This window comes from Dreissena polymorpha, chromosome 2, assembly GCF_020536995.1.
Source record: "Dreissena polymorpha isolate Duluth1 chromosome 2, UMN_Dpol_1.0, whole genome shotgun sequence".
In the NCBI taxonomy this organism is placed as follows: domain Eukaryota; kingdom Metazoa; phylum Mollusca; class Bivalvia; order Myida; family Dreissenidae; genus Dreissena; species Dreissena polymorpha.
Window position 1 is genome coordinate 29,185,775 of NC_068356.1, and position 27,769 is coordinate 29,213,543.

A 27,769-nucleotide genomic window follows, 5' to 3' on the forward strand; every position below is an offset into this window, starting at 1 on the left:
ATAATCACACTTTTTTAGTCTGGAGCCACATCTTATAACTGTTTCGAAAGATTTCATTGAAAGTTTGTATGAGTGTATATGCGGTTAAGAGAATGCTGCTCGTCCAATTGCAACACAAACCATTCGTCAATAACTCAGTTATGGCTCTTTTTTTACTCTAAATTTATGTTGTTTTTTCCTGTCTTGAGATGTATTTACACTTACATATTAGTCACAGCCGAGCATCTTACCACAATTGTTCTTATTACATTAGTAAGCTGCTTGGTCTTTACGAAGAAGAACCCCGGATGGTTTTCTATTATAGAGATAAACGATTAGGGTCAGGGACTTTGCTGCAACTGACGAAATTCATACATGTTTTACAAACATATCTTTTATCATTAACTTTGTTAACACAGTGACCTTTAGATTTTTTGAATGTCTGTCGATGCCTCACCATCTGTCTGTCAGTCTGTCGGTCAGGATTCTGCAATTCCTTAGAAAGTGCTTACTCAGAAAATTGTTCGAGAAGCTTCGTATAAAGGGTCATATGGGAATATGGCAAGACCTTTCGGTTTCTTGAAGAAGTTAAAAGTTAGGTCGCAAATTGAACAAAACTTAAAATTGTAAATACTGAACAACTACATACAATATGATTATGAAACTTGGTATAAATAGTTTGCTATATGTTTATTTGTGTCTGTCTATCAGTCCCTTCATCTCTTCACCAATCCGGCCGTATGTTATTTATTAAAAGATTAATATCTTAACAACTAAATATAATATTACTATAAACTTTGATTAACATATTAAAAGTGATTTAAGAATTATACACAACCCTTCATTTCCGCAGATTTCCAATGTCAGGTGATTGTTACTAAACTTAGAAGTACACACAATTTTTTTTTCTGAAGGTACACAAGATAAATCATGTTAGTTGTATGCGTATACACATGTACAATGCAATATAACGGTTATATGCACATCATTGTTTCAAAACGAGGTTAATAATAGTCTCGATAATGTTAAAATATCGCAATTTTGCTGTTCCGAATAAACGTTGATTCCACTGTGAAAGATTCAAGTGTCCAAATTAAGGGCAATATTAAAAGAAATTTACTTTAAATTCGTATGGGTTTTCACCCGACCGGTAGGTAGCTCGTGTATTGGGTGTAGTACTGCCAAAGCCTTGATACGTGATTGTTTATATCGAAACATAAATTCCGGCATAAATGTATCAAAGTAAAATCGGAAGGACGTGTAATGTTTGCGTAATTTTTATACACGTTAGTCGTCTTGATATAGTCATGCACTATTTAGTGAAACATGTTTATGAATATTCTACGAACGAATATACATATGTCAAGAAAAGTAACTGACAATAGTTGACAGTTGTTATTAATTGGAAAATATTATTTTGTTCTTATATTTTTATTGCACTACGACATAATATTTTATCTTACAACATTTAGGCTAAGCTTTAAATTAAATAAAGATGTGTAAAAAACTAGGTAAGGTAACATATAAGAAACATCTCCATACAACCCCAGAAGCCACATGTTTGAATCAAACTTGATGAAAACTGGCTAGGTGATAATCGTAACAATATCTAAGCCAAATTAGAATATGGGTATATCTAGATCCCAGTGTTAAAAACATTGCATATCTGTAAGAAGCCACATTTATGACTTAATCTTGATGAAACTTGACCCTACCAGTTATCTGGACAATTAATTCGATCAAGTCTAAAATCTGGTTAAAGTGTTCCAAAACCCTTTAACCTCTCTAAAAGCCACGTTTGGTATAAAGCAAGCAACGCTACTACAGAACAATATATACGGGGGACTTTAAATAATACACATTGGGATCACCACCATGAAAAGGTAAATTCAAAGCAATAGGCGTTAACATCAGTCTGAGGGGTAGCCAAATCTCACAGTTGCTGTACAATAACACACAAAAGATATGAGCCTTTGCAGACAGTATATAAAACATGACTGTCAAAACGTGCCAAACGAATCGAATATTACACATGTTAGATCCCAAGTGTATCGGTAATCTATTAAAACGATAAGGGGAAATGTTTTACAATTAAAAATATTCAAATAAATATAGCCCACCATTGCTGCACGGGAAGGGTAATTGCATGTTCATACTCTTCTTATGGAATCAATGTGTTTCAAGACTCGCAAGCTCATAGGAAGGTGGCAATCTAAGAACCGTTAAATCATAAGCACTGAGTAATCGTGCTTATGTGGTGGCATGATACAGCTTGAGCATGAACGATTGCTAGGCCTACAATCTATATTTCGATTAAGTCATCGAGGCCGCATATGCTTTTTAAAGGACCTACTACGTAAATATATCGACATTAAAATAAGATAATTGTGAGTTCCGAACCGTATGTTGTCAAATTTTGCAAAAGAAGTACGATATTTTTAGCACATATCTCGTTTCGGCGTAAATGGTGGAGATTTTAAGAAGTTAATTTAATTTTTGATTCATGATAATACTTAGCAATGGAATCTGAGATATCAGTTTTTCATCATGGCTTTTATTTCTCTGTATTATTTTCTTAGTTCAGTATTGCATTATTGATTTTCTTCTGGAAATTTAAAACAATGAAAAAATATGTGTTCCACTGTCTAAAGTTCCTGACTGGCATACATCTCATTAAATGTTTGAATACTCTTCCATTCTGTCCACTTCCGTGCAGCTTCTGTCTCCTAGCTTTGGAATATTTCTATCAGTGCCGTTAGTACTTCCCATTAGAGAAGTGACTTTCTCTAAATTCATGCGGTTAACTTCTTTTTTAATATTCGTCTTCTTTTTGTGAAGTTACCATTTCTTGTGTTATAATATATCCTACTTAAGAATAAAATCTGTATAGACTTTCCGGCAGCACCCACTTTACAATAGTCTGCAAGTGGCGATGGTAATCAAATGACTGTATAATCTGTAATGTGAATCCATCACCAAATGATGCGGTCACTATACTTGAGTTCCATATTCCATATGTTAATTATAACAAATATCACCTTTCCCATAGCCATCACTTCCTAAACATTTTAGAACCTGTTACGATGGAATATAACACATTTCGAGAAAAAAAGCATTTGTTATGAAGCAAGTTATTGAATTCGATTGAATGGTCTACAACCGAATATTAATATCGAATCGAATCGAATATCGCTTTGTAGGGCATATTATTATATGAACAATACTCGGATGGTATCCTCAAATAGACGCCATATTTCTAAAAATATAATTGCTCCAAAGTTGTGATTCATTTTATTTCTGCGTCATTAAGATTTGAAAAATTATAAATTAGAATTTCCAGGTTATTCCATTAGGTGGTGTTGAAAATGATGTCTGTCTTTTGAATACGCTATTTGTTAACACAAGAGCGTACAAAAATGACAATTACCTATTTTGTTTCTCACTGTTCTAATAAAAATAAATTTATTAATGAATTTTTTTCACACAAGAATAAGCAACAACAAAAAAATAATAATAAAATAAAATAACGTGTGTATCCACGTTATTTTTTTAACTATTTCAAATCGTTTACAGGTGGTTACACAAATAATGCTCACGTTTGGAAAATAATAGATAAACAAAAGACAAAATAAGGCACACATTTGCATATTTAGTGGATGAAAACGGTCAATTACTCAAGTGATCTTGATCCGGTATAGAATAAACATTTTAAATAGTTTGTATAATAATCACAATTTGTGCAAGATAATTAAATACTAAATGAAAATAGAAGTGTATTTTTTCCCCTTTTTTCATTGATAAATTTATACTTATTACTATAATTGTGCCTACAATTTACCTACATGGTATGTATTATCATCATTCTTTTAAAATATATATTTCGTTATCAAGATAATATATATTCCTTTTATATATCGATAATATAAGTCCAAATTTTGTTTTTGAAACTAGTTTGAGTTTAAAATACAAATAGAATTTATATTCCCTTTTATAGGTATACTTATATGTAATAAACGGTCCTTAGACTATCAGCAACTTAACAAGGTCTATGTCTGTCGCCACTGTACATAAATGTTTTTCTTTATCTCTAATAATGACTCAAAAACACCTTTAAACTCTTAGCGGCTCTGCACTTATCGCACTGCTAGTTAACACGTTAAGCGACATGTGCCTGCTTAAGCAAAGCGAAATTGCTTAATAGAAATAAACAATCATTCCATTAATGAACAGCCATTTTTATCTAATGCTTACATAAAACTTAACAAAATGGCATTTTAGTTTTCAATCAAGATCATATTTTTAACAGCGACGAAACAACGATGAAATTCATTTTTCACTCTTACGTTTTTGCAATTCGTAAAGTGTAAACATTAATGTAAAGCCCTTATTATAATAAAATTTGCAGTTACTGACTTTTTGGTTAAAAATGTATTTATTGGTGAATATTAAATAAGTTGTAAGTATCTGGTGCCTCTTCATAGTTCGGATGACACGCATTGATCAACCTGTGCTTTAAGTAAATAACTACAGGTATACTATAGACATCGACAAAAATGCTTTATAATCGCTAAAACCGAATATAAAAAACAAATAAATATAACAAGAAATAAATTTAAAAAAAGATATTCGGCGAAAATGCTGATTTTGAAATAAAGTTTGAAAATTAAATTTCTAAATAATTTAAGTAAACAAAAGTTAAACTATTGTGTGTGTGTTTTCACTTGTTAGTCGCATATTCACCGCATAAAATGTGCGTTATTATAGTCAAACCACACATTAGTGTAAGTAGATACAAAATTATACTACGGGAGTTCACATCATATGTGTCCTCACATGGCTTACTATGAGTTTATTTATCCACCATCGAATTATATCGTATGTTGATATTAAACACGCAGTGTTCTTCTGAAACATTCAAATCACACGTTCATAGCCGCGTCCTGCGAAAATGACGGCCAGCGAAGTTCAAGCCGAGCCAGTGCACTTTCGTAGTCTGGTCGGAGGGGATGCTGTCCGCTATAAAATCACTTAAGGTTTTATGGTCTCATTATGTATCTCATGACCAGACTTAGAGATGCGCAGGCTGGGTGGGCTATAGAGCTCTATGATTGGCGCATATGGCATAAGACCTATTTTCGCATGATGCGGGTCTTTATAAATCTCATTGCTAGTTGTAAATGGCATATTATAGCACAATGCATTTCGATATAAAATTGAATTCAAAATAGCAAATGCAGCAAATTGGCAAATAAGGGTTGCCTATTCAGGCGTTCAGGAACGATTTCCTGACGTGCTGACCGAGTACGGCAAACATTTGATGTTAGATAATTTAACGATTTTCCTCTTAACAGACTCTATACTATTTCAGTAGTGCATTTTTTCATCTAGAAAGCAAAACTGTGTTTATCGATAGTCAATTATGTCTTCCCATGACGATTTAGTGACCGAGTGCATACCCTGAAATTCTGCGAGATTGATTTTAACGCGTAATTGTAACTGGGCTACATTTTGTGTGTATGTGTCGTTTTAACATGCAGAGAGAAGTCCGGACTTCCGTACATTGAACAGTGTTACATCCTTAACGCTGTGCACAGACACAGCGAAGCAGACAAATTTCAGGGGATTTCTCTCGAATCAGCTTATAAAATATTCGAATGCATTCATTTGTGCCTGCTGGCGTTATGTAGAGGTCATTTAAGGTGAAAAGCTGGGTAAAACAGCATGAGTGTTCTATACCGATGTTAAGGTCAGAGACTGGTTGACACCTTGTGAACTGCAAGGGTAACAAGTAATGCATCAACAACAATTTACTGTCAACAGCGCTGTCTTTATGACTACCAAATTCGTGAGTAAAAAGTCTTGCTCGCAGATTATTTGTTATTTATTTTCATCTTATTGTTTATTTTGAATTGTATATGGTGTCATAAGAGTTTTGTAAAGGGAATTTCCATCATGAAATTATATTCTTTTTGTGAAAGGTATTCGATATTCCAACAAAGTTCATTAAATATGATGGTGATTGCAAATTTTATTTTATATTAACTGGTTCTAATTATACCATTTTCATCGTATTTTAATGCTTTCAGAACGTCAAAAAAGATACATGTTGTTGTTATGTTGTCTAAGTTATCTCTATAACATGAATATGATGATAAACAGTGCACACACATCTCGGTCTGTGCGTTTAGACACACTCTTTATAAATTTGAATGGGTTGTGTTCATTTCAAACTTGCGATTCAAAAAGCTATTAGATTGTTTTGAAAAATGAGTTGCGTCTAAGATTATGCTATAGCAAACAACTTCAGTGCCTTCAGCGCTTTCATTTTGTCTTAAAATGCATAATGAATAGATTTGCTATTGACGTTGCAATTTATATTAAGAGATGTTTTTCGAAGTATTATCGGAACTAAAAACACTCACGTTGTTTTATATACGTTGAAAATGCTTTATGCATGGATTATTTTTGTGCAAAGTCTTAAGTCGATAAAACATAACGACTAAAACAAAATTCTACGGATGTGTTCGCTTCCAGTTTTTATACTGACGTTGGCATTTGAGGTCACATGATTTTGTTTTTGTTAATCCCCAGTGGTAAATAAGTCGTTTCCGTAAGTTATCTCATTCCCCTGAGTTATAATCACGCATTCGTATGTGATCGTTACAAGCACTAGTTATTTATTTATCTATCTCTATCTCCCAGATCAATGTATACCAATTAAGATTAAGTCATTGAGTTCCGTAGATATCGTATGGAAACGAGGTGTATGATACAATCACCGTTACTCTGTCAATAGACATGTCGATTCCAAAATAAAATGAGTTTCCGTGTTCCTCTTACATAACAAGCAAAGCTGTAGGTTATCGTTGGTCGGTTGTTGTTGTTGGTTAGGTCAAAGCATGTGCTACGGACCGACGATAAAACCGACAGACTGATAAAAGCAATTTACCCCCTATTCATCGAAGGGGGATAATTATCGAGACGGAATGATTGTTTTGGTAGGTTTTTTTACTACTTATTTGGATTTTTTTGTATTTGCAAATATCCTGTTAAATATGCAATTTCAATGTCTGGTATTTCAGTACAGTGGCATATCCGCTCTTGCCTGATGAGGGGGGCAGCTTGTTTGGTTCACTGACAAGTCGCTCATGGAATGACCAGAGACTCAACTGCCGCGGAACAGAAACAGATATTAAACAGTGTAGCGGATGGTCAAACTCGTTTTCACTTTCAACAACAGACCATGGCTTCACGGTTGCGTTGTTATGTGAACGTATGTATATTTTATTCTACTCTTTCTTACTTTTCTAATTACGGCTTTCTATCTTCGTTTTTTTTAAACATTCAAAGCAATAAAACGCTCGTTTCTTTATTTGTCAGTTTGATACTCGTCATTATTAACCTAAAACAGTACCATCATTATATAATGCGCAAGAATTGAGAACTAAGATCTTCTTTCAGTAGACAAAACATGTTTAAACTTAAAAAAGAAAAAAAAGATTATAATAATGTAAACAAAATTGTTTTTTTAAAGGCACTTAGTTAAAGCATTTTCCTTGAACAGAATGCGATTTTGCAAAAAAAAAAATTCTATGGAAACTCATGATAGGTACTTTATTATGGCGTGTCAAACGTTGCAGAATTCAATGTATCCATACTTAGGTGGTATTTTTGAATATACATGTTCTACATTTCCATTTTGTGTGTGGTATAGTTGCATATGTATGTTGTATAAAGTCATATATATATGGTAAACTCCTTTATATGTATTGCATAACAAAAATATGTTGTATAATTTCATATTTATGTTCGATATTTTCAGATATATGTTCTAAAAGTTTATATATGAATGCAATATTTTGATGTGGCCTCCTAACTACTTCAATTTTGTAAGATTTTTTAGAAAAATACCCACGATTGATATTTAAAACTGGCAGCAATGTTATATAAAAAAAATTCTTCTCAAAACACAACCTCATGAATTGAAATGTTATGGAGTAAATTGGTAATTATGCTTATCTAAAAGCTAGTCATGGATGAAACGGTGTGTAGCAGGATGAAATCATATTGCTAAATTTAAGTTAATACTTTTGTGTTAAAGACGTATGTAATGTTAAACAATGTCATAAAGGCTAACGATGAAATTATATTGCTAGATTTAAGTTTATACGTTTGTGTTTAATAAGTATGTAATGTAAAACAATGTCATAATGGCTAACGATGAAATTATTTGGCTAGTTTAAGTTAGTACTTTTGTGTTTAAGAAGTATGTAATGTAAAACAATGTCATAATGGCTAACGACAAAATCGCTTGAGCGCATCGGCGAATCCATTTAACGCAGCAATTCCTCTCAACTTTCTTTTGAAGATATTACATTGTTTGGAATACAACGAAAAATCAAACGTATAGCAAAGAATGGTCAATAATAATTTCGAATGGTGGCGAACGGAAATTGTTATGCGTTAGAACGTGTTGGGTCGCGTAAACATTATCTGTTCTTTAAGTTAGTGAGTGAAAGCGGAAACTGAAGATGAGGCTATACGATGATCAGGTAAAATCAAACTACTGTAAGCGATAATGGCTCTGAAAGGTTAGAAATGAACAGGAACAGAATAATCACAGGTGAATAATAAACTTACAATCGCATACAACGCGCAATTAATAGCTTTGATTATTTCGCAGATCTATGGTCGCCACCAATGTCAATCGTAAACAAGCATTGATCATTCGAAGTAAACTATCCGGAAATATTTAAGCGCAGACCAGTTAGTTATTGCAGGGTCAATTTGCTGAACGTAGTTTGAATCATAGCTATTGTGCAAGCTTTTTTTCTTTTTTTGTGTGGTTTCTATAAGCGTATGAATTATTGAAATAAGTTTAAATTGATGTGCGTGCGTGTGTGTGCGTGCGTGTGTGTGTGTGCGTGTGGGTGCGTGCGTTCGTGCGTATGTACATCCTTCTTGAATACCAAGATACGATAATTGTGCATGCTTTGAATATTAAATAAATGCTAATTTTAATATTTTTTAATTCTAAAATTTACATTTTTCTTTCCGTTTTTGTTTAAAATTGAAAAAGAATTTTGCAATCTTTTTAAATCAATATTACCAGCAATATTTAATAGCCTCCATTGTAGTGGAGTTCATGGAATATCCTTTGAAAGTTAATACTAGTTCATGCATGGTAAGGGGTTAATTGACAAGCAAAATTATGTCGCGATATCGCCGATTCGATTGAACGTTACTGTTGAGTAGGCATCGCATACGTTTGTAAATGTTATCACCTACTGAAGTATTAACTTAAAAAACTGGTAAATAAAGTTTTCAGTACTAATACAAATAATCGGGTAAAAGGCTTGGGATGTCTAAACATACGGGTATTAATATGTTTTTGTGTCCAAATTGTGTTATGATATGTGATGCAGTCATGCATAGCAACCAAAAACTCACAGCACCTAAACATTTTTAAGACTATGTTGCACTTGCACTTCCTGATCGTGTCATAGAAACGGTATGGGTTAATATATAGTTAGATTGGAGTTGAAAGTGCATTACACTATCGCTTGTCTGTTGCGCAATCTGGTTTTAGTGTTCGAGTGATTTCTGGCAAAGGACTTCAGTTAGTCATTGAATGATTAATTTGCTCAATGTAGTTTCAATCACAGGTGGTTAGCGTGTGGCTATGATATTAATTAGTGAAAACATCATTTTGAATGATAAATAATCATATTATAACGAAAAATTAACTTTTCAGAATGATGGCCCTTGAGTTATAAAAATATTGGCTAAATAAACTTTACCCGCTTTCTATTTTTTCAAGTTTATCTCGAATAATCTTCAAACATGGTGACACTTTTTATTTTAATAATATCTTGACGACGTTTGATAAAGAGCCAGATTGCACGCAGCACTACTTAATTCTGCCCCACGAATAATCCCAAATTTGCTAAAAAGTGAATGTTCTCCGCACTCTTAGAAGTGTTGTAGTGAGCTATTTGTAGAGACAATTGGTATTGGATCGGAGTAGTGTGTGTGTGTGTGTGTGTTTTAGTGTGTGTGTGTGTGTGCGTGCGTGCGTGCGTGCGCGTGCGTGTGTGTGTGTGTGTGTGTGTGTGCGTGTGTGTGTGTGTGTGTGTGTGTATGTGTGTGTATGTAACGTACCTTTAGACCTAGCTTGGGATTTCATGTTTAATCCGTCGAATAACGGATAGTATGTTGTTTTAGAAAAAAAGTTCCCGCTAAATAAATTAAGTTTTAAACAATATGTTAGAGCGCAATTGTATGTGGGAAATGTTTGTAGGTTGTTTCTATACCTATTCATAGCACTATTACTTAAAAATAGAAAAAAAACTCTCGCTGTGCAACCTGAGCTGGATAGAGGTGTTGAAATCGCGTGCGTATGTTACTCAAACGTCGACATAGCTTTTTGGTGGCATATCATTTAGTCTGTTAAAGGTTATTACCTTTTTCTAAAAAAATGAAAAAGAGATGGCTATGATGATCCTTAAGCTCAATCTTAATGTGATTAACTGTTTGACCACACTAAACCCAGATTTAAACATGGCATTTATAATGTCATGACAAACGCTTTGACTAAGTTTCGTCAAGTCTGAGTCATACATGTGAGCGAAGGGTGGTAACACATTCGGTCCCAGACAAAAACATTGTTAACTGGTTTCTAGACGCAAATCACCCAGATCAGGACCTATACAAACAAAGGGATGAGCAACCTCGCGATATCCCGTTTCAGGGCGAAATAAACAGGTGCGCGAAATTTGATAATCTCGAACGATTAAACGATTACTATATCGACCTTGCGTCTGAATGATATCGATTGCGAGCGATTTCGCTCATTTATGGTGTTTTTTGTTTTTTAATATGCCACTTTTGTTGTTTAATAAACGAGTACATATTCGCTTATTTTTGCGTTGTTTGTCATGTCAATAAATAAATAATCTTATTAACACGCAGTATGCTAAACGGAACCCAATTACCGGATCCGCTGATGACTAACAGTACCATTTGTTTCTCAGGATTTCAATTGCCATGGTACATCGCACGTATGTGCATGTACAAAAATATAGTAAAAATGTTACTCTGCTGTGTGTAAAATATCGACATAATTAATCACTGTCAATCGCATATAATTCAAAATGTATAATTGTTTTTTATCATCCGAGACAATGAAGTTTCGCATGCCATTTTATTTTTCTGTTGGCCTCCTTTTGAACATTATATCCATAATAGCACTGAACAAGTCTTTTCGCGATTTCGTGTTCAAGTATTGAAAAAAAATCAGCAGAATTTGAAGGCAAGGTAATTCAGAAAAGTCGTTTATCTTTTATATTTCAGTATGAATCAGTAACAAAACAAGACATGATATTCGTGTTTTATTATGAATATTATTATATTCTTTCATAATCTACAGAACATGCACACTGACTTGTTCACATACGATATGCATATTTTTTTGCTAACATTTTTTTATTGCAAACATAAAATCCTTGATTATTGTAAAAATTGAATAATTGAGTAACTGAAACATAACATTAGTACATGCATGATAGGTAAACTTACCAAGCTGGTATAATTAAATTTTTATGAGTATGTGTAACAATAAAATCATTTTTTTCTTTTTGGGGCTTTTATTCAGAAATTCATATTAACATACACGGGTGCATACTTTTTATAAAGATATCATAAAAGTACCTATACAATAAAAAACACAATTGTATAGCGTGTCATGATCAAAGGTAGAATAGGTAGTTATAATTGTGTATGCCCCATACCCATTTCTTGACAAAAAAGGAAAGAAATTCAATAAAAAAAAGAAACAAATGTAACACACAGACAAAAACCTGGTCAGTGAAGCAAAACAATTTCGATGTACTCCTCCTAACATTTGTTTCCAGTGACACATACATACTTTAACTATAAAGTCCATAGTTGTGTATGCAAACAATCTCTATATTAAATATATTTTTTAACTTTTTTCTTTTGCAAATCCAGTACTTCCAAGAATAAATGACTTACAATTCATTGTATCAGGTATATTTAATCTGTGCACTAAGTCATTCTTTAGATAATTGATCAGTTTTTGACTGTCATATTCCCCCCAAAAATTGATATTTTTTCTTCTTCATGGTTACAAAAAATACAATTTCTAATGTTAATTAAATTCATTTTATAGAATAAAGAATTAGTTCCTAATATTTGGTGAATAATTCTATACTGGAACCTCTGTAAGTATCGCTCGTTATGTAGAAATGATTTTAAAAGTATATTTCCATGTATTTTCTTCGTTCTTATTATTTCCCATTTTAAATGCAAATATGTTCTACATTCTTGTTAACAAAACATTCATATAAGACCCTAGAGAGATTTTATAATTGATACAAAAGTTAGCATAGCACGACGGGGAAGGCATTTGAACACTCACGTCCCTGTTATTAAATTCTAGATTTAAGGATCTAATAAATGTCTGCACTGAGTAAATAAGAATTAATTATTAATAAAATTAATGTTTTTACCAGTGTATTGTTCAATTTGTGATTAGCTTAAAATATTTAAGACACTATTAACATCTGAAGTATCTAACAATATAAAGAAGTGAAACTCCAGCTGCTGGAGCAGTATTGAATTTTCATTAAAACAATTAGTTGGTCCTTTATTTAAGGCAAGTGACTGATTGCCCAAACAGTACAAAACAGCACAATACAGCGCAATACAAACCAACATAAACACAAAATATGAATAAAGCTGGGGTCACCGCCTTGGTCAATGCAAAGCATTGGGGGTTTAAACCTGGTTATAGAGCGCTCAACCTCACACTTGGCCCAGCAATATTTATAATACATTTAAGTGTAAATAAAATTTAACGTCATAGCATTGTAACTCAAATTAAACAATAATAAAAGGGAATTAAAACGCATTCAATTTAATTACTATTTAATTACTCAATTGCATTGAAGATACAAGAGTAACAGAGTTACAACTTTTTGACGAACGATCAAATAAAACTATTAACAATTGTCAACTACATTCCTTCTTTATAGAAAAAGATTTGAGAATATAGCTTCATGGAGTTAATATCTCAGATAATCATCGCGCAAATAAAGGAAGAAGCAGCAATAATGGGTGTAAAAATTCCATATTACATCGCTTGGTTGTTTATGTGACTGCTAAAAAATTAAAAATAATTAAATCAAACAAGAAACGCCTATCAGAGAGAAAATATAAATAAAATGGAACGTTATAAACCCAATGACCTATTCATGTAGATTATAACTGGGAAAGTCGGTCGTATGGCGTCACAAAAATCCATAATGACATAATGACGTGAACAAATTCAAGGGGCAGTACTAAATAAAAATATTAATGGGGCTGTGCTACTAATAAAACAAGTTTAGGTGATTAAGAAGCAAATGAATAAAAATGGTAATTCCATTAAAGCGACATTATTGGAATCAAACAGTATATAGGTGTTTTGACAACTGAAGACAGAAATGATTAGATGTACGATTTGTGTCCAAATGTAGTTTTCATGCAGATTTGTTCATACAACACAATGACACAATTTTATTCAACAGTGAAAAATGCCTATAATGTAGTTTTCATGCAGATTTGTTCATACGACACAATGACACACTTTTATTCAACAGTGAAAAATGCCTATAATATCACTAATGATTCCAAATTTTAAGGGAAGAAAGATATAGTGAATCGAAAACCATCAAACACGTGTTTTTAAGTACATAAGCATCGTATCCTTTTGATAAAAACAAGTTAATTAAATTGAAAAGTTTAATATGAACATTTGGTTTAACATATTTTAATTTGCGGACACGCTTCAAAACATCTCCGTAAAATGATGGATGGGAGATTCCATTATTTAAATGCCATTTTAAAGAAACATTATATTTTGAAATTAAATCACCACACTTAGAGTAAAATCTAGCAAATTTATTTCTCAGGTTATGATACAAAAAGCCTTGTTTTAGCAATTTTTTAGTTAATATTAGATTACGATCATTAAAATCTTTAATACGCGAACATGCTCTGGCATAACGTACCAACTGCGAAATGTAAATACCATAGGAAGGTCCTTTAGGGATGTTGCCATCTAGAAACGAAAAATTCACAATTTCAAAGTTAAAATCGTCCCGTTTGTCGTATAAACTAGTTTTGATCAAATTATTATTAATAGTTAAATGTCAGTATAAATACGCAGCGTCTGTATTGGATATACACAATCTATTTAAGACTAGTTCTTTTGGGTAGATTTTGTGAATATATTGTTCAAATAATGGATTATCTAAATTAAGTATGTCATCAATGTACCTACTAGTAAGGTTAAAACAATTAATCAAATCTACTTGCTTAGTTTTAGATAATTCTAACATAAATTCGCTTTCATAACAATATAAAAAAGGTCAGCTATAAGTGGCGCACAATTAGTACCCATAGGAACGCCAATAAATTGTTTAAATATTTTACCATTAAATTCAACAAACAAGTTATCCAAAAGAAAAGTAAGTGCTGCACAAAAGTCAAGACCAGTCCAAATGATGTAATTATCCAACACCTGATTAGTAAAAAAAGCTGTTTTAGTGTTTAAAGCTAGATACAAACACTTCTCTCTAGCAAAAGTTTTTTCAATCAAAGAAACAAGTTTGGATTTTATTAAAGCGTGAGGAAGCGTTGTATATAGTGTAGAAAAATCATAAGTACTTACCTGTGACACCTTACATTTTTTATTTTCAATTTTATCAATAACTTCTAAGGTGTTTTTTATTGACCAAAATAGGTTAATATTACTATTTTCATAAACTTTATTACAAAATTTAGCTATATGATATCTAATAGTACTCAATGCAGATGTAAGATACACTGATAATTGTTTGGTGGTACAAGACACTGAATTAGCGATAAAACGACTTTTATATGGCGTCTTATGTAATTTAGGTATCCAGTAAAGTGATGGCAATTTCTTGTCAGTAATATTGACTATTACATTTAACTTTATGCATTGGGCAATATGGTCGGTAATAATTCCATTAGGCTGCTTATTGTACTCACAATCTGATGTAGTTTGAGAAAGTTCTTGTGAAATAGTTTGAACATAAAACACTCGTCATATTATTATAACATTATTAGCAGCCTTATCAGCAGGAACTAAGACGAATTTAGATTTTAAGTCTTTAAGCAATTTACAGAGATTTTGTTTATTAAATTTAGGTGAATGTGGTAGGGCCAAAGGATGTGTATCATAAAAACATATTTTATTAATGGCCATACTAAATATTTTTGTTTTCCAATCATTGAGTGCAGTAATTTCAGCATTTTCCTTCCTGCACCATTTAGTGCAATAATCATGTAAGGATGTTACGATATTCTTAATGCAGTCATCAAAATCAACAGGAATAGGCAGTCTGTACTTAGGGCCTCTGCGTAGCAAATTTCTAAGGTTTTTATTTTGAATGAAATTAAGGTCCCCAGTAATAACATGTCCAACTGGACCATATATATATTTAGAACTAGTACAGTCACATAACGTAGGACAATTTGTTATTACATTTATATCTGTGGAAATAGAATTATAATTAAAAACGATACTTCTTACAGGTTTACTATATTTCGAGCAAATAAGTGGTGATTCAGTATTGCGGAAATAAGGGGGAATCAACCGACGTACATTTTTATCAGTGTATATTTTAGGAAGGTCAATTAAATCAAGACCTTTGTTACAAAACTCAATTTTGATACGATTTCTAGTTTTGTTAAGTACATTTTCAATAAAAGGTTTAAGATAGTAGTCAGTGAAAGATTCAATAATACAAGCACGTTCATATAGAGGGTCAGCTTGAAGTAAAATAAGTTTACATTTCTTATCAATATGCGCCAACGAAGAAACAGAAAGAGAGCAAAGTGCACTTAGTAATTTATGTTTACCCCCATTTTGTAATGATGTGTAGCAATCATTTAAAGAAAGCAGACGTTTAAATTTACGCCTTAAGTTACCATTTTTCCTAATGCCATGTGAACGTTTATTTCTTAGACGTTTACTAAACAGAGAAAATGAATTAATCGATTTATTTTTAGAAATTGTTCCAACATTTAGAATATTATCATTTAATCAAAGTGGGTAAGCTGATTGCAAACGTTTAATCCATTCAGATTCTGACATGCACCTTGCTTTTAATTGGCACTGATTTGGTTTAAACACTATTTATTTAGTTCATTGAAAGTACATATAAGCAATACAATACAAACATACATATTATATTTGAGCAATATGCTAGGCAGGTAGACTTGCAGTATTGCTTTACATAAAGGCTGTAGAATACAATTGGACAGAATTGAGAAGGAAGCTCGAGGCTTATACTATGTCTCTCTTCTGTCAGTTAGAAGCGCTGCTGTAATGGTGTAAACAACCAAACGTATAACAACTATTTAAAGACATGTCAAAATTACGAACAATATATTACAGTGATAGATTATTGCATACTGGTTAGAAATGTAAAATTAATATAAACTATAATACAAAAATTATAACAGAGTAATGTAGATAGCATAAGAGCTAATAAGTGGAGAAGGAAAGGGATAGCAGTGGAAGAGTAAAGTTTCAGAATTAGAGAAGTTGCGGTAAGAAAGGAAGCAGTTGCGGGAACGGGGCATCGTTAGCAGAATATGGTTTGTTCCTGAGATAGAAATGGGTTAGAATCTATGGCTATCTCGGATGTAAGACTGAACATGTTTGAATATTAATGAATTTACTTCATATGAGCCGTCTTTAACACCGAAAAGAAGAAGTTGCAAAGTTATGGGTAAGAATCTAGACAGATTGTTAAAAAGGATAACTCTTTTTTCTGCATAAATGGGGCAATTGAAGAAAAAGTGATATGTGTCTTCAATCGCACCGCATTGACAATATGGACTTTGTACAATGTTTTTTGAGTACAAATGTTCATTTAAACTGCTACAATGCATTCGTAAACGCGCATGTAGAATATTAGATGTCCGCTCCCCATCGTAGAAATGCTGGGGAATTATTTTCTTATCTTTACTAAGATTTGCTTTGAAAGCAGTGAGAGAAGGAGCCGTTCTCACCGATTCCGGTAAATTGTTCCATAAGTTTATAGTTGATGGTAGGAAAGATCGAGTAAAAAGTTGTGATTTGCATTGGATACTGCGAATGTTGTTAGAGTTACGAAGTGGATAAGCAGATCTTTCTCCCACGCTAGAGGGGATAAGTGTGCACAAGTATGGGGGTGCTAGTGAATTATATATTTTATAGAAGTGGGTAAGTTTATGTTTTGTTCTCCTATTTTTTAATGGTTCGAGAGCAGTTTCATTGTATAGGTTTTGCAAGGATGCCAAACGTGTCCCCCCGCTGATTATCCTTGCTGCTTCCTGTTGAATCTTCTCAAGTTCTATTTCATCTTGTGTATTAATGTTATCCCAGACTATATCAGCGTATTCAAGAATTGGTCTAATAAATGTTGTGTAAATCGATAGAAGAGACTTTCTATCGAGCGTAAACTTGAACGTTCGCATTACATTGAGTCTTTGCCATGCTTTCTTCATGACTGATTCAATATGGTCATGCCAGGAACATGTATCAGAAAAAGTTAAGCCAAGATGCTTGTGAGACGAAACCTCAGTGATTTGGCAGTCGTTGAAAAAGAGAGGGGGATGGATTGGGCGGTTGATTTTTCTAGATACAACCAAAGATTCGGTTTTGGATGGATTGAAGGTTACCAACCACTTATCAGCCCAGGAATGAATTTTTGCAAGATCAGTGTTAAGATGATTAGCCGCATCAACAGGGTTGTCGACGATGATATATAGCGTGGTGTCGTCTGCAAATAGGCGAATTGGACAGTGAATATCTCGTACAATGTCATTTATATAAATGAGAAAGAGGAGGGGCCCTAATATAGACCCTTGAGGGACACCAGCGTTTATGGGTAATGGGTCAGATTGGCAGCCAGAGATTACAACACACTGGGTCCTCTCATGTAGGTAGTCTTTTAACCAAGATAGAAGATTGCCCGAGATACCACTAAGTCGGAGCTTGTGGATAAGTCCTTCATGCCATACTCTGTCGAAGGCCTTAGAAATGTCGCAAAAAACGGCTCGAACCTCTTTACCTTCGTCAAGGGCTTTACAAAAGGAGTGATACACAGAGACTAATTGGTTGACGGTGGAATCTTTTGGAATGAAGCCTGATTGAGATGGGGTTATAAATTCAATAGCCCTTAAATGGTTAAAGATATATTTGTGGAGAATTCTCTCGAGACATTTACTTAAAACACTTAAAAGAGAGATCGGTCTGTAATTTTCAACATCCTGAGGATCAGACTTTTTGTGAAGTGCACAAACAGTTGCTTCTTTCCAGCTCCGTGGGACCCTACCATTACTAATAGAAAAATTAAAAAGATTTTGTAGGGGACCTGAAATCTCGGATGCAATTTGCTTTAGAACTTGACTATTTATTTGGTCTGGACCTGATGCCTTTCCCGTTTTCATCACTTTAATGGAATCCAAGACATCTTGACGGGAAATAATTAGATCTTCAAGGACGGGGTAATCTGGCTCTTCGGAATGTAGGTTGTGCATGTGCGTATTTGGTGTAGTTAAAGTAGATTGAGATTGGAAGAATGAATTAAGAATATTTGCTTTATCAAGGGGTGACTCATATATGGTACCATTATGAATTAAGGGAGGCAACTCGTTTTGTGTGGTGTTTTTATTTGTGAATTTTTTTATTATTTTCCAGAAGTCGGATGATGAGTGTTGATTTTCACGTATAAGTTTAGCGAGATTTTCAAAGTGCACTTTTTTCGCTGATCTGACAAGATTATTAACAATATTACGTTGTTGGCGAAAGATGTGCCAGTGTCGGTCTAAATTAGTAGCCTTGGCTTTTTTGTATGCTCGTTTGCGGCGTCGGATTTCCTTACGAATATTAGTATGTAGCCATGGAGGATCGGCTGTTCTTATTGTAACTATTTTGTTCGGGATTGTAGCTTCGCAGAGACTGATAAGTTGACGTGTGAAATTTGAAGTGTATATGTCAATATTATTATCATATGGCACTGATTTGAAGTACTTTTATTAAAAATAAGTTGCTCCACAGGTTGAATTGAAATATTTGTTACTCTATGACCCGTTTTATTAAAGTGCTGGTAAATGAAGTTATAAAATTTATTGTTATTTTTAATTTTAAAAAAATGTTCCCTAAAACGTGTTATAAGTGATCTACCCGTCTGCCCAACGTATTGCGCACCACAACAGGGTACGTTTCAAGTAATAACATAAACCACATGCATAGAATTTCATGAGACATCGGATTTAATATTAACTGAAAATTTGCGGTTATTAACCGATGAAAGAATAAAAGAGGACATATTTAAAAACTTGCAACATAAACACTTCCTGGAGTTGCACTTATTTATTGTAGGATACCGATTAAACGGAGCTAAATTATGCTGCTAACTAGAAACCTGCCGCATTGTACCTCCAATGAAAGATGATCGAAGTAAACTTAATTTGACTGTAGGTTTAGAAAAAAGTAATTGTCTATAATTTAACGGCAAATGAATACTACGTGCAATCAGAATTCTCAATGGTGAGAGAACAACTTTCGGGTTTTTTGTAATCAATCTGTCCATAGGTTATTTATTTGGCGAAACCACCAATCTTATAATCACATTAATACACATTGCCAAGTCAACATACATAAAAGAGTAAGAGGCAGCTTGTCAGATAATGGTCTGTAAAAATTCAGTATAACCTGCAGAACTCTCAATTGATGAACATACACGTTTACTTTATAAGTACAGAGAATGTATAAGAATCTAAGTATAAGAAAGGTCTTAAACAAGGTTTCTTAAAAAATAATAAAAACACAATACCGCCACCAGCCTCTAAAGGCTGAAAATATAACAACATCGAAGTCAATAAACTGTTCATTACATGTAAACACTTCGAAATCATTTTTATACTATTTGTTACAACAGCAGTATAATATTTTCCTGTGTTAAAAAGTGTTTCTATTTTGAAACGCGATTTAATAAAAATGGCACATTTACTTTCACAACATGAATACAGTTTGCTTATCCATGCAAGTTTTTTTAGAATATGCATATATATCAACCAATCCACCATTTTCATACTTTCTTCTAGAGTGGAGATTCTTATTGTATATGGTTTGTCATCCCACACATAATCATACATAAGTTTATTGATTTTATAAAGGATTCTGTTCTTAGGGGTTGGTATGGCATAAAACATAGTGAGTAAATAATGGAAGTATTAAATACTTTATACCAGTTATTCTACCTATAGCTGTAAGTAGTTTTTTTCCATTGATTTATTAGATTCATCGCTTTTCAATTATTCCGTAAAAGTTTCAATCAACCATATTTTGTAAGTTGACATAAAATATTATTCCTAATAACGTCAATATGGTAACTCCCAATGTTAATTTGTATTTAGTGTTTATTGATTTTGAGCTATACGCTAAGGCTCCTATCCATATAACATTAGTTTTATCAAAATTTGCTTTTAGTCCAGAGAATAAAGAAAAATCATGGAGCATATTCAATGCACAGTTCAAAAAGTTATCAGAACCATCCCCTAAAAAAGACGTATCGTAAATTGCGAAACTGTATATGCTATACCGTTTATAGTAATGCCTTTTATATCAGAACATTGTTTGATTTAAATTGCTAGTAATTCTCTCTCTCTATATATATAATGCTATAATATATATAATGCTATAATAGAAACAAGGAGTGTAACTTCATTTGCCGTAAAGCTACACCATCTTTACTGTAAACTATGTAACTTGAATAAATTTAAACGAATTAACTACACACCGGTTGTTTTCGAAAGCTAATTAAATAATTTATCAGGAGAAATTAACATCAGTACCATTGATCCAGCAGTATTTCGATACCAGCCCTCAGAAATTGACCCATTTCCAAAATCGTGTTTGGTCGGACACAAGTGTGTCCACATAGAGATTGTCCATGTCGATCACTTTCAAGAGCTAAAGCTCAATAACCAAGTCATTAAACTGTAGATAAACAGCACCTGTATGCACATGAAACATGTATCAATCGATAACAATACTTATTGTTATCGAAAAAGTATGGTAAACACCATTTTATCGCGTCGTTCGATCCGCGAGTACAAAATCTAAACAGAAAATTATATTTTGAGTCTGGGAAACCCTTTGATGACGTCAGAGATTTTGTAACACAAAATACGATTGTTTGGTTTTCATCAATTTCTCACTCACCTTTTTACGGAGATCCTCGGGAAATTCCGCCCAACCAATAAAAAGACCCGTAGCAAATTTATGCTTTATTAAATGACGTCAGAGGATTCTCGTACTTCCTTTTAAAAATTAAAGCTCTTGGTTGTTTACCGGGGTTGTTTATTTACATATAAGAGTAAAAAACACTTTTGATGGTGTGTGAATGACTATAACATGTATTGTTATCGATTCATTAATGTTTATTGAACGGTTTATTAATGTTTGCTCTGATGATCCTGGGTATCTTGAATTTTTATGAAGAAGAAATAAAATTTATATACACGTATACACTAGTAGTACTAAATACTATGGCTTTGAAATATTACTTGGGTGTAAGAATATTTATTTTGTAACCCCTCAACAATTTATTGACTAAACAACAAATGCATGTATGCATGTGTTTGTAGTTATTGTTACCAGTGTCAGTGCTCATGAAAATCCCGAATGTAATTAATAAGAATCAACTGGTTTATAATCATCGATATTTTCCGCCACTATACACGTTCAGCCGCGTTCTGAAATTCGACGCCTTACGTGATATCTAAAAATAGCAACAACGAAAGTATTGTGAAACTGGTCTATTTCGGTGTTGAATCAGTATCGTTGGAAAAGCTGTGATCACCCATGTATGTCAGCACTAATTTAAGTTCACAATGTTGTGCAAGCATTATCAGTTTTAAATGTGGAAATGACCTGGGTTTGTACAAATAAGTTTCGCTGGCGTTTTTTTCCCAATGGGCGTTGCGCATTGGGTCATTGTCGACTTGAAATGGCTTAAAGTCATCCGGGAATGACTAGAAGCCGATTCTTGTCACCCTAGGGTGACTTCAAACCGATTCATGTCATCCTGGGGTGACATCAAGCCGACCGGGTGAATAGAATCGGATTGAAGTCACCCCAGGGTGACATGAATCGGCTTCTAGTCACCCCCGGGTGACTTCAAGCCATTTCAGGTCGACAATGACCATTATTAATAGGTTTGTTTGTCTCTTCATGTGTCTGTCCTTAGAACTCCAATTATCAATAATTTTATATATTAAACTACATTTACTGTTAAAGACTATAAAGACTATGAGGAACGACATATATAATGAATACAAAACTTATAGTAGTAAAAAATAAAGAAATGACTAAAATTGTATCGTCTTTGAGCTTATACAAAATTATGAGTTTGTAAAAAATGCAAATTAAATGTTCACCACACAATGCATTGATGGGTCACATTTTTAAAGACACCAACATGATTTACATTGGTCAATTATTGACCGAGCTTTTTGAAAAAAGCCTTAACATATGTATACAAAACTGATAGTGGTTAAAAAATAAAAAAAAAGACTAAAATTGTATCATGTTTGAGCTAATACAAAATATTGCCTTTGCAATTCATGCAAATTAAATGTGCAGCACAAAATGCATTGAAGTGTAACAATTGCAAAAATACCAACATGATTATTATAGTGCTAGTATTGACTGAGCCTTTCGAAAATAAAGCCGCGGCATATGTCGATCAAATTGATAGTGGCTACAAAATATAACAAAAATGACTAAAATTGTATGGTCTTTGGGGTTATACAAAATCATGATTTTGCAAAATATGCAAATTACATTTGCACTACACAATGCATTGAAATGTAACGTTTGTAAAGATACCAACATGATTAATATAGATCTAGTATTAACCGAGCCTTTCGAAAAATGCTGCGACATCTGTTAATCAAATTGATAGTGGTTACAAAATAAAAAAAATGACTAAAATTGTATTGTCTTTGAGCTAGTACAAAATTATGAATTTGCAAATAATGCAAATTAAATTTGCACCGCACAATGGATTGAAGTGTAATGTGTGTGTGAAGATACCAATATGATTAATTGAGGGCTAATCTTGACTGAGACTTTCGATGAAAGCTGCAATTTATGTTGATCAAATTGAAAGTGGCTTCAAAATACAAAAAAAATACTTAAAATTATATTGTCTTTGAGCTAATGTAAAATTATGATTTTGCAAATAATGTAAATAAAACTTTTACCACACAATGCATTGAAATATATCGTTTGTGAAAATACCCACAAGAATAGTAAAGCGCTTGATTTAACCGAGCCTTTTTGAAAAAGCAATGGCATATGTTAATCGGATTTATTGAAGTGTAAACAAGGGTTTTTAAATGTCATCATATCTGTTATATTAAATGAGCAATGTTTTCAAAAGCAAAACATATAAAAGTGAATAAAACACATAGACGGTAAGTGTTACATTTTGACAAATGCCAAGATTATAAAGGTGGAGCTTGCTTTGACAAGTTTATTAAAGTACTCCCTTCATAATTAAGAAAAAATGACTGGCGGTCAAAATGTTAATCACAGTTTGTCTCACAATGTCAATATTAAGTTTTTGTAACTAAACCAATTTTTCATAACGATACAATCAGAAGAATGCTATCTAATGTCAATACAAATGTAATAACGCGGAACAATTTACTCTAAGACTTCATGTTCGCTTTATTACGCATGTTTTGGCGAAACTACCCACCGTTGTTTTTATTAGTAAAAACATAGTTTTCGATAAAAATAAAACAATAAGATGTCTCAAACTCAACAAACCTTTGCAAAGAATACTTCTTTGTTGGCAACACTTGGTTAATTGGCAATCGTAATCGTTAATCGCTTTGTCACGGTCTCGGTCTGTAAAAATGGTAGCTGTGAAATGGTATCGGGTCGTTTCGCCCTAAAACCTGTTCGCCCTAGGTCACTCTGAGTCGTTTTGCCCTGGGTCGTTTCGCCCTGTGAAATTTTGCCTCCTCGCGCGAAGTCTCGTTGAGTCGCCAGTCTCGTCACATTTTGTGCACAGCGCGTTAGCTGGTTCTTCGGATCATTGAAGTTGCGCATCCCTTTCTTTGTAAAGGTCCCTGCCCAGATTCGATATATGCATAAATATTGTCAAGCTTATTATTATGAACAAGTTAAATACAGATTGCGTCATAAATGTGGACTATAGAGTGGTAACAAGGTTTTTCAAAGATGTAAACATAGTTTTCGGACACGCGTGACATTGGTTTGATATTAGTTTAGTTTAAACCTATTTATTTTAGCTCGATTGCATAGAAAGTAATCCTACTTATTTGAAATGCTCTCGAGTCCGTTTCCTGGGCCTAGAACCAGTACTTGGTGTCTATATGGGAGATCGAAAGAACGCTCCCACAGCGGGGATCGAACCCGTGACCTCCCGGTCGCTAGGCGGACACCATATCCATTACACCACGGCGACCTTATTGGTTTGATATTGGTCTAGAGTTCAAGATTGGGTTAATAACTATGGCCTTTGTCGTTGTAACAATGTTTTTGAAATATTTTACCTGATGATCGAGTTTTTAAATGACCCAGATTCAATTCATTCTAGAAATCATCATGATAAAACTGACCGTTTTTCATCTGACAGAGTCATAAATGCGTCTTCTACGATTTTCTAAGATTTGAACTGGTGACATATTTTTGCCTTGTGACCTAGATTAAAATATAGCCTATGTGTTGCAAAAGTCAAAATTCTTACCAAGTTTCATCATGAATGATTCATAAATGTGGCCAAACAGTAATAACAATATTTTTTTCTAAAATTTGAAATTGTAACCTGATTGTTGATCCAGATTAAAACTCAGCCTAAAATGTCAAGATAAATATTCGGACAAAGTTTTATCAAGGTTAAGTCATTTAGGCAGTCTCTATAGTGGTAACAAAGTTTTTTTCTAATATTTGACCTGGTGCCTTAACTTTTGGACGCACGTAACCCAGATTCGTAATGGGCATTGATTACCACAAGATTAACATTCTTACCAGGCATCATAAGATGTGGCATACATAGTGTTTGGCCTAATGACCTAGTTGTTGTGCGTGCGTGATCAAAATTGAACTTGACGTAAACGTTGTCTAGATACACATTCATGCAAAGTTGTATTCTGTTTAAGCTCAGGTGAGGTAAAAACTGTTTTTGCTCTATTTGGATGGTGGCATTGCGCTTAAATTTAGTATGTAGATAGTATAACTGAAAAACTAACTTGAAATTGCATATTTATTTTTAATTGATTAGATAAGTATAAAAACGTTGAAGATCTGGTTTCATAGCATAATAATGTTTATTGTTTGTTTTCGTTAAATTTTGTGCAATCTTGCTTACAACAAATTAATTTACCAGTTACATATTAATTTTTACAAGCCTGCATCGGGCATGTTTTGTGACAAGTTGGCATTCTTGTTGTATAAAAATGTATTAAATGTCTACGAAATATTTGCTCGGTATAATATCGTGTATCTTTATAATGTCGCGCGTCGCTTTAAATATTGTTTGTCTGGCTCAATGGAAATAAGTCGACAGTCGACAACCTTCGAGCAAGATTGTGTTCTCTACCAATGTTAACATGATGTTAGCTAGAGAAAAGCTGTATAAAAAAGACTGAAAAAATAAGAATACTTAGGACTTGCTCGACGCTTTCAAAGTGTTAAATATTCGTGTCAAAGGCTGGGATCACGATTTAAAGAACCTGCGGACGAAACCTATGTCAGTTGTAGACCCATGATTATCTGGAACTTTGTTCAAAGTAAAAATTAATATAATTCAATAGTCATCTGAGTCAGATCATTTATGTTATTTGGATCATTAACTGTAACTTAGCATCAACTTATGAAATCTTAGTTGGTGCCAGTAAAAGCAAGTCTGTGGTTTTCGACAACTTTCAGGAGATATCAGTATTATTATGTATTATTGAAACGTTTTATTTTTCCATTATTACATTACTTTATTTTAGCAATATTTGATCATTTTCACACGTTAGCCGACTAAGGTAGATTGGTGTGTTGCCTTGTGGTTGTGCTGGCTATATTGACGCTAAGAATTCAAATAACTAATGTTTGAAATTTAAGTTGTTAAATTGAAAATGAATGCATTTATATGAAAGCTAGCTATTGCAAGACAAGTCTTTATTCTAACGACAACGCATGTCTTGGTAGATACAACCCCGGTAAATAACTGTCTTTGCATATCTTAGAATTTCATGGACTGTACTTCCTATAAACCTGGAAAAAAGCAATCAATAGCTTTTTTCTTAATATTGCGTTATAACTTTTGTTGAGTTTTTTTTGTTTAAGATAATCTATGTGATACAATGTTGACAAGTGTTGGCCCTCAGACTCCTTCCAAACGTATACAAGAAGCATGTATTACCATTAACGAAGTGTGTTGATTGCAACTGTGATAAATCTACTAAAGAACCTATTTCACACAGGCCCTCAGCTGCGGCTACAGAACGGTGACACTCCATATTCCGGAAGAGTAGAACTTTATTTCCAGGTATTAAATGCTTATTTCGGACGGATTAGTTTATCTCTAATGCTGTGAATAAAAAAAAGGTTTAATTTATAATTATTTCTACTAAGCGAACGTTTTACCACCGCCAAGTTGTTTTAATTTTTATATCTTTAATAGGTTTTTGTAGCAAGACTATACTATTTTACAAACATTTAGATTTTTAGGAATTGCATTAATGGAAATATACCATTGATTGGTATTGTCTATTTTTTGGAAATAACAGAACAGATGGAGGCCTCTTTGCGGCTACAATTTCGGACATGCCGAAGCAAGAGCCGTCTGCAACACGCTGGGTTTTCACAACACGTGAGTTTAATCCATTATCTGCTGAGCCACGTGTTTCGTATGGTTGAAAAACTAATTGCTATCTTTAGTCAAAAATACAAAACATTAAGACACGATCATGAGTTGAAATCACAGTAAAAGCATGAAAAAAAGTAATTGAACAATACATATTTTTATTAATAGTGTTTCCACTCGTCCATTCGCCTTTGTCGACGTGAGGGTTTAAGTTCAAAGTTTAAAGTAAATTGGCAATCCAGCATTCTGCCTTTGGCCAAGAACAAATATGACAATCATAACACATTATATGTGTGACTATTAAATACAATTAGGTCTCTTATCATGAAATTATACAACAGCAAAACTATTTAAACTCTCACCTTTGAGTTTGAGCGCTTCGATCAGACATTTTTCAATGTTTTTAGCTTAAGAACATTAGAACGGCATAATTGATATGTATTTACTTATGGTAGACCATGATTTCCGGATATTATATTGAATATTTAAATCGTTATATAATAGGTTACTTAATAAAAGAGATATTCGGATTCACAAACACTACTTGCGTTCTATTCGGAACAACCTACTATATCTAACAATTTCTATTTCAAGACGCTGGGAACTTAATTGAAATGGGCTCATTTGGATTCTTTACTTCTCATTAGATATACAATCCAGGTATTATTTATATTCGAAGCTTTAAAAAAAATAAAAGCATCACCCCAATCTTGAACAAATTGGTCTTTAATTCTTTGGTTTACCATGTAAGCAATTTCGCAGGTGAAATCAGTTATTTAAAGCATATAACCCAAGCAAAAATTGTCTAA

At 33.2% G+C, this 27,769-nt stretch overlaps 2 protein-coding genes across 2 annotated transcripts in view; both read left to right on the forward strand.

The window, feature by feature from the left end:
* LOC127866440 (uncharacterized) overlaps window positions 1-27,769 on the forward strand; it is a 173,965-nt gene that overhangs the window by 55,537 nt on the left and 90,659 nt on the right. The window lies entirely within an intron of this gene.
* LOC127866394 (scavenger receptor cysteine-rich type 1 protein M130-like) overlaps window positions 1-27,769 on the forward strand; it is a 120,434-nt gene that overhangs the window by 33,949 nt on the left and 58,716 nt on the right. Inside the window, exons 4-6 of the mRNA XM_052406889.1 lie at window positions 7,062-7,252; window positions 26,578-26,642; window positions 26,884-26,966. Coding sequence (XP_052262849.1) covers window positions 7,062-7,252; window positions 26,578-26,642; window positions 26,884-26,966 — 339 coding nt within the window. The remainder of the gene's footprint in view (window positions 1-7,061; window positions 7,253-26,577; window positions 26,643-26,883; window positions 26,967-27,769) is intronic.